The sequence below is a fragment of the Salmo salar genome, chromosome 03, assembly GCF_965601325.2.
Source record: "Salmo salar chromosome 03, fSalSal1, whole genome shotgun sequence".
Classification (NCBI taxonomy): domain Eukaryota; kingdom Metazoa; phylum Chordata; class Actinopteri; order Salmoniformes; family Salmonidae; genus Salmo; species Salmo salar.
In genome coordinates this window covers 49,263,171-49,270,164 of record NC_138293.1, presented here as the reverse complement: position 1 = coordinate 49,270,164, position 6,994 = coordinate 49,263,171, and the positions used below count along the sequence as shown (strand labels likewise).

General features: G+C 41.3%; 1 protein-coding gene across 1 annotated transcript in view; it reads left to right on the top strand.

Annotated features, from left to right (window-relative positions):
- Positions 1 to 4,765: 4,765 nt before the first annotated feature.
- Positions 4,766 to 6,994, top strand: part of LOC106600622 (sterile alpha motif domain-containing protein 10) — a 230,348-nt gene continuing 228,119 nt past the window's right edge. Inside the window, exon 1 of the mRNA XM_014192113.3 lies at positions 4,766 to 4,905. Coding sequence (XP_014047588.2) covers positions 4,893 to 4,905 — 13 coding nt within the window. The 5' untranslated portion in view covers positions 4,766 to 4,892. The remainder of the gene's footprint in view (positions 4,906 to 6,994) is intronic.

Below are 6,994 nucleotides of genomic sequence, written 5' to 3'. Positions count from 1 at the left end.
TACAGTACAGTCCAGTAGAGTACAGTTAAGGTAGAGTAGAGTATAGTTCAGTCCAGTAGAGTCCAGTAGAGTACAGTTAAGGTAGAGTAGAGTATATTTCAGTACAATAGAGTCTAGTAGAGTATAGTTAAGGTAGAGTAGAGTATAGTTCAGTACAGTACAGTACAGTAGAGTCCAGTAGAGTACAGTTAAGGTAGAGTAGAGTATAGTTCAGTACAGTACATTACAGTCGAGTTCAGTTAAGGCATGTTATAGTTCAGTACAGTAGAGTCCAGTAGAGTTCAGTTAAGTTAGAGTATAGTACAGTACAGTATAGTCCAGTAAAGTATAGTTAAGGTAGATTAGAGTATAGTACAGTACAGTAGAGTCCAGTAGAGTACAGTTAAGGTAGAGTATAGGTCAGTACAGTACATTACAGTAGAGTTCAGTAGAGTATAGTTAAGGTAGAGTATAGTTCAGTACAGTAGAGTCCAGTAGAGTACAGTTAAGGTAGAGTAGAGTATAGTTCAGTACAGTAGAGTCCAGTAGAGTACAGTTAAGGTAGAGTATAGGTCAGTACAGTACATTACAGTCTAGTTCAGTATCGTGTGGTTTAGTACAGTATTGTCGTGAGAATGCGAACCATAGGAATACAGAGGTAGCTATTCAAAATGTCCTTTCTGCTTTTCCAATTAAGCTACAAGAACAACTTTAAAACATTCAGGATATCCTAACTTAAAATTCTTTACTTTTAAAACGATTTATATTTGCATAAAATAACTCACCAACAATAACTCTTTAACTGGTCAAGCTAGAGACACCAAACCAACTTGCACATGTTCAGGCTGTCCCATCTTCAAATTCTTAAAAACTTTAGCAACTAGACCTATGAATTTGCATACATTTTAATATATTAACTCAACAACAATAACTCTTGAACCGTTTAAGCTAGAGACACCAAACCAACTTCCACATAGCTTCCAATTCTTCAAAAACTTTTATCAACTATAACTATAAAAATGTGCATAAATTAGCATAAAATAACTTACCAACAGTAATTGATCTCTCTCTCTTTTCTCCATCACTCGCTCTTTTTTCTCCACCTCTCTCTCTTTTCTCCATCTCTCTCTCTCATAAGGTCACCTTGGTGTTTGGACTAATATGACAGATATTTACTATATTATCATACTGTATGTGACTGTCCACTTGAGGACTAATGTTTGATGTCTGATAATTCAGCCAGAGGACCTTTTAACCCTTCTGTAAGGTTATAGATTCTGAGTTCAAAGCTCATTTATTCCCACTTTGATGTTTATTTCTCTCCTCTGTGTTATATTCGGAGGGAAAACATAGCAGATAAATGAGCTTATTGACTGGAAGTCTTTTTCCTGTACTGGCTGTCTGCAGGGCTCTAGTACTGGCCTGAGTTATTCTGACGTGATAAAGCTGGCTAAGGTGGAATCTCTGTTCTTAATTCCCTCTGTGTGGATAAGTGGGGAGTGAAGAGGAGAATAGTTCCTGCACTTATCTGATTAGTTTTGACAGGTACGGCATAACACTGGCCCTAACTGGACAGGCAGGAGAGAGAGAGAAGCAGGGGGGTGGATGGGAGGAAGAGGGAGAGAGGAGGGGAAAAGGGAGGGCGAGAGAGGAGAGCATGGGAAAGAGGGAGAGTTTAAGGATTTGGGAGTTGGCAAGATGGAGATATTGTGAAAGAGTGAAAGAGAGACAGAGGACCGAAAGAAAGTGAAAAGGAGAGAGACAGATATAAATAGCATCCTTCTGTTCCTGAGCAAGCAGACCTCATCCCTAAGGAGGAGCATGACAGAACTGAATAGCTGTATTTCTTCTTCAGAAGAGGGATGAACAAAACACTGCAATTGTCTGACATCTCTCGCTCTCTTACTCTCTCTCTCTCGCTCTCTCTCTCTCGCTCTCTCGCTCTCTCTCTCTCTCTCTGAGTAGTCGCCCCATCCCAGCTTCAATTATACCGTAGATGAGTAGAATTTGATTTACAGGCATCGTTGTTGGATTTCACTAGGGGAGAGTTGGAGGACTAAACAGGAATAAATCAATGAGATAAGACTGTGAGAATGGGTTGGCTATTTCTGCTGTCCATAGGATTAACATCAGAACAGACAGATTTAAGTGTATGAACAACAACATCAGAACAGATTTAATCAGAATTTGCATTAGAGTGAGGCTTGGGACCAGGGTGTGAGTGGAATAAGAATGACCTCTGCCCTATCTTTCTCACAAAGCAGATACACACAGTGAGAGAGTATGGGGTGATGATGAGGGAGGAGTAGAGAAATCTATCTCTCAAATGGGTTCTGTCATCTTCCGATGCACCCCCTGAATAAATAGAGACTAGGAACACAACCCTTTCAGGAGAGGGTTTGTGTTCAATATGTGTGTAGAATTAAGGAAAACAGGCACTTCCCTGAATCTGAAATCAGGCAAATCAAGTATTGTTATTTTCCCAAGTAAGTTAATTGGCAACACATTCTCATTTACAGCAATGACCTGGGGAATAGTTCCAGGGGAGAGGAATGAGCCAACTGGAAGCTGGGGATGATTCGTTGGCCATGATGGTATAAGGGGCAGATTGGGAATTTAGCCAGGACACCAGGGTTAACATACTCTTATGATAAGTGCCATGGGATCTTGAGTCAGGACACACGTTTAACGTCCCATCCAAAAGACAGCACCCTACACAGGGCAATGTCCTCAATCACTGCCATTAGGTATTGGGATATATATGTTTTGAGGGCAGAGGAAGAGTGCCTTCTACAGGCCCCACAAAACCAGTTCCAGAAGCATCTGGTCTCCCATCCAGGACCAACCCTGCTTAGCTTCAGAAGCAAGCTAGCTTTGGGATGCAGAGTGGTATGGTGCTGGCTGTCTCTCTTCTCTTCTCTTTTCTTCTCTTCACCATCTCCTCTTTCCTTTACTCTCCTCTCATTCACTGTGTCATATCTGTATGACAAGAAACACAACAGAGGAGTTGGCTAAAGCACAAACTGAACTGGGACCAGGCTTCTTGCCACCATCGTTGGCAGAGAAATACCATTGTCTTATCAATGGCCCACTATGCCCATCCCGCTGCTGGCGAACCCCGATCTCTCCTTTGGTGGGGTTTGACAATGTCACAGCAATGGGTGACCATATGAGAGAAAATGACGTGATGAAAGTTGAATCTGCCGTCAGTTATTTACAGGATAGCCCTGCCTATCTGGCTAGGCGTCGGGGAAAGTAACTAAATAGTTTCACCATCCCAGGGAGAGACACACTGGGATAACAGTTTGGACCAGACAGTGATGGGACCAGCACAGGAGGATCCATCTGATGTATTATTTATTTAATGGGTACATCTAATCAACGTTTTAGGCACACAGTGCTTTCTTCAGGAAACTGGTCCGGTGAGTGTGCGCACGCATGCCTGTGTCTGCTTGTGAGCGTGTGTGCTCTGGTCTCTTCCTGTCAACATGTGATGAAGCCTTGATGGGAGAGCGAGTACTTTGTTGTGTGTTTGTCTGTAAAGTCTGTAGAACTTAGATCTCTGTGCTGTACAAAAACCACTGATGCTCCATAGTTGGCTTCTTATATCTGAAAACCCACAGTATCAATTAGCACACTGAGTTGAGAGATTACATTAAAATAGTCCCTTTTCCAATTTCTTTATTTGGCCTTTTTTGTAGTCCCGTGTATCCCACTGTTTTTCTTCTAACAGAAAAGATGCCCAGTGGCGTTCTAGTCATATAAAGTGACAGAGATAGTTGGTTTTGCTGCAGGCCTTTTGTTTTCTCCCTGTCTCAGTGCAGCTGCAGCAGTCAAGCTGACGGCATCAGGGGCAGCAGGTAGCCTAGTGGTTAGAGCGTTGGGCCAGTAACTGCAAGGTCGCTAGATTAAATCCCTGAACCGAAAAAGTAAAAATCTGTTGTTCTGCCCCTGAACAAGGCACTTAACCCACTGTTCCTAGGTTGTCATTGTAAATAATAGGTTGTTCTTTACTGACTTGCCCAGTTAAATAAAATCCGGGCCCTCTTTGACCATCCTGTTTTTCTACTATCATCTGATTCTTTCATCAGGAGTAATGGATCCAGGTGATGAACAACCATGTCCACACGTCCTCTGTAATCAGACAAATCTAGTTACTAGAACAACACAATGCTTGGAATTATCTCTGTTCCATTCATATAATCATTCTTCATCTAATCAAATGACCTCGCAATAGCCTACACTTTATAATTGTTTTATTTATTGCTATCTTGGTAATTGCAGCCATTGAGAAAGATTGAAGAGGACAGTTGTGTATCAGAATGGTCTACTCTAGGCTTTCCCCCAATGGATACATATTTCTCTTATCATTGAATGGGCTATTTTTAGCATAAATTATTAACCAATTAGGCTTCATATTTTATCCTTGGGGTCATGAATTTCCTTCTGCCATGGGCCATATTTTTCCTTGAGTGGATGGTCAGGGGGTCAGAACTATAGTAATACATCATTTGTACACTGCAAATTGACCGGAAGAACCCCAAACAGATATAATTTCACACCTTTACATTGGGATGTGATCACATATGCCTCTATGCGTGGGAATACTCGGGAACAGATTTCCTAAATTAAAATCAATCTGAGCCGATATCCTGGTGATTTCACAGTCCAACAACGAAAAGTCCCTCGGCGTTCAGGCACGAAACGGGGAGGGGTTAACAACAAGAGAGTCGAAAACAAACGGTGGGACGAGACGGTGTGCTCTGTCTATCAGTGTACACCGTGCCTCATAAGCACCCAGTAGGCGAGTGACAAACTGTGCGCTCTCACACTTTGCCATCCAGCCAGATACAGAGAAGCAATGGGAGACGATAACTGAGGCAACCACAAAGAGACACACACTGAGACCGACTATGGCTGTGGACGGTAAGAGCGCTGTTTTATTTGAATCGTTGGTATATTTTAGTAAAATAGAGGTAAGGGTATTTGTAACAGTCTATTTGTATTAAGCATTAGGTTACACCAGGGGCTTCTATCCCTCCCAGACCGGTGGTGGGGTTCTCTTGTCAACATCAATAACAACATCTTTGCTTACGTAGCTTATTAGGGTGAATTTATGAGGACGTCAATAACTGGGGGACTTGTAAGATATCCTCTGTTCTTTGTAAATGTTGCATAAAGATCAACATCCGTAGAGGATAAATAACGTGGGACATTGCCATGTTAGAATTTCTAGGAAGTTTGAACTGGTATTTCAGTAGTTGGTCACTCACATATTGCGATTTGTTTCAGTAGCCTCAGTCCTTGAAGTTATCTTTCATAAGAACCTTGAAGGGGTGGGTATAATTTGTGGAAAGTTCCAACAGGAATCTGTTCCAAAAACGTAAAGTACAAGGATGCCAATAAACAACTCATACAAGTAGCATGATCAATTCACCTAGTTAACTAGCTGCCGAATAGGCATCAACTCACCACGTAGCTTATTCTTAATGTTTGTCTATAGGCAACCAGAGTGAGAACAGACATTTTTCGGAATAAACGTGGTGAGTGAAAAACTTAATGAAATAGCCCACTTCCTACCCGGTATTTTATTCTGCCGCTATACAACTTTGTATGCGTTGTTTGTTGGAAACCTTGTTATTTACAAAGTTTTCGGAACAGATTCCTGTTGGAACATTCCACAAATTATACCCACCCCTTGTCTGTGTCCTATTGGGTTTTGATGGGTGAATTTCACTGCATTAAAATAGCATTTCTGGGTTGAAAATGACAGATTACTTTTCCACAAACAGACAGCTCTCGGAGTTATTGACACTGTCACCCATACACGGCTTCTGCACACCCCACGTGTGTTGGGGAATTGAACAGGGCCCGATAGCTATGGAATTTAGGTTTAGAACTGTTTTTAACAATGCATCTTTCCTACAACGGCCGAAGTAACATGCGTTTCCCCAAATCACCAGGTAAAGAGAATGTTCGCTAAGTGCGTTGTTGAGGCATGTGTCAATATTAATAGGTTCCCGAAAGAAAGGCAGTTTACAAAAACATTATAATTATTCCACTATACTGATGACAGATCAGCTCCTAGAAAGATATTATCACATATGGCTGCAAATATTGCGGCGGCGTATTCTAATGTTTACTTTAGCCAACAGATCCGACCCGCTTGCTTACAGTACGCCTCGATCACACCGACAATATTTTGCTTTTTGGGACACCAGAAGTACATTCATTTCCAGTGAAACGCTGCGTTTGCCTTACTACATTGTGTTGCAGAAGCAGTTGCAGTCCGTTCTCTGTGGTGCATTCTGTATCGAATGTATGCATCAAATTGTATGGGTCGATGGCTTGACAGAAACGGTAGCAGAAGGGGAATGTTGAACTTTTGTCGCACACATAAAAAGACTGTAGGTGTGATCGAGGCATTACAGCTGCACAAGGGTCGAACAGACTTCCTATGTAGACTAAGACAGAGCCAAGCCACGTTTTCTGAACCATATCTCGCGTCTGCTCTGCAATGTCTTCATCTACACAGGAAGCTTGTTCCACCCTAGTACAGCTGTAAGCAAGCGGGTCGGATCTTCAGGGTAATACATACTCAGTAATAATGCACTAAATCAATATTTGGCAAATCATTGTGCACGTTACACATCATGAAATACTTTGAGGCAAAAATGACAGACGGTAGCCAACAATTAGCAAAATGGAACTCAATTGAATGAACATAAAATTGATTTCAATATTATTGAATTTTATAAGCCTATGTAGTAGGCTATTTATCTATTATTTGCAGTCATATTGGGTTTCATTTGAAACATATATTTATCCTTCACTTGATTGTCACAATTGCAAATACATTGCCAACTTTTTATTTGTAGTCAACTCCGTTGTGAAGTTATTTCCTTTTGTCATGTAAAAATCTTCCCAGTGTGAAATAGTTCCCCATCGTTCTGATTGTGTCCTGATTATGACGTCATGTTGTAAAATTTCTCACAGTGTGAAAATGTTCCCCGTT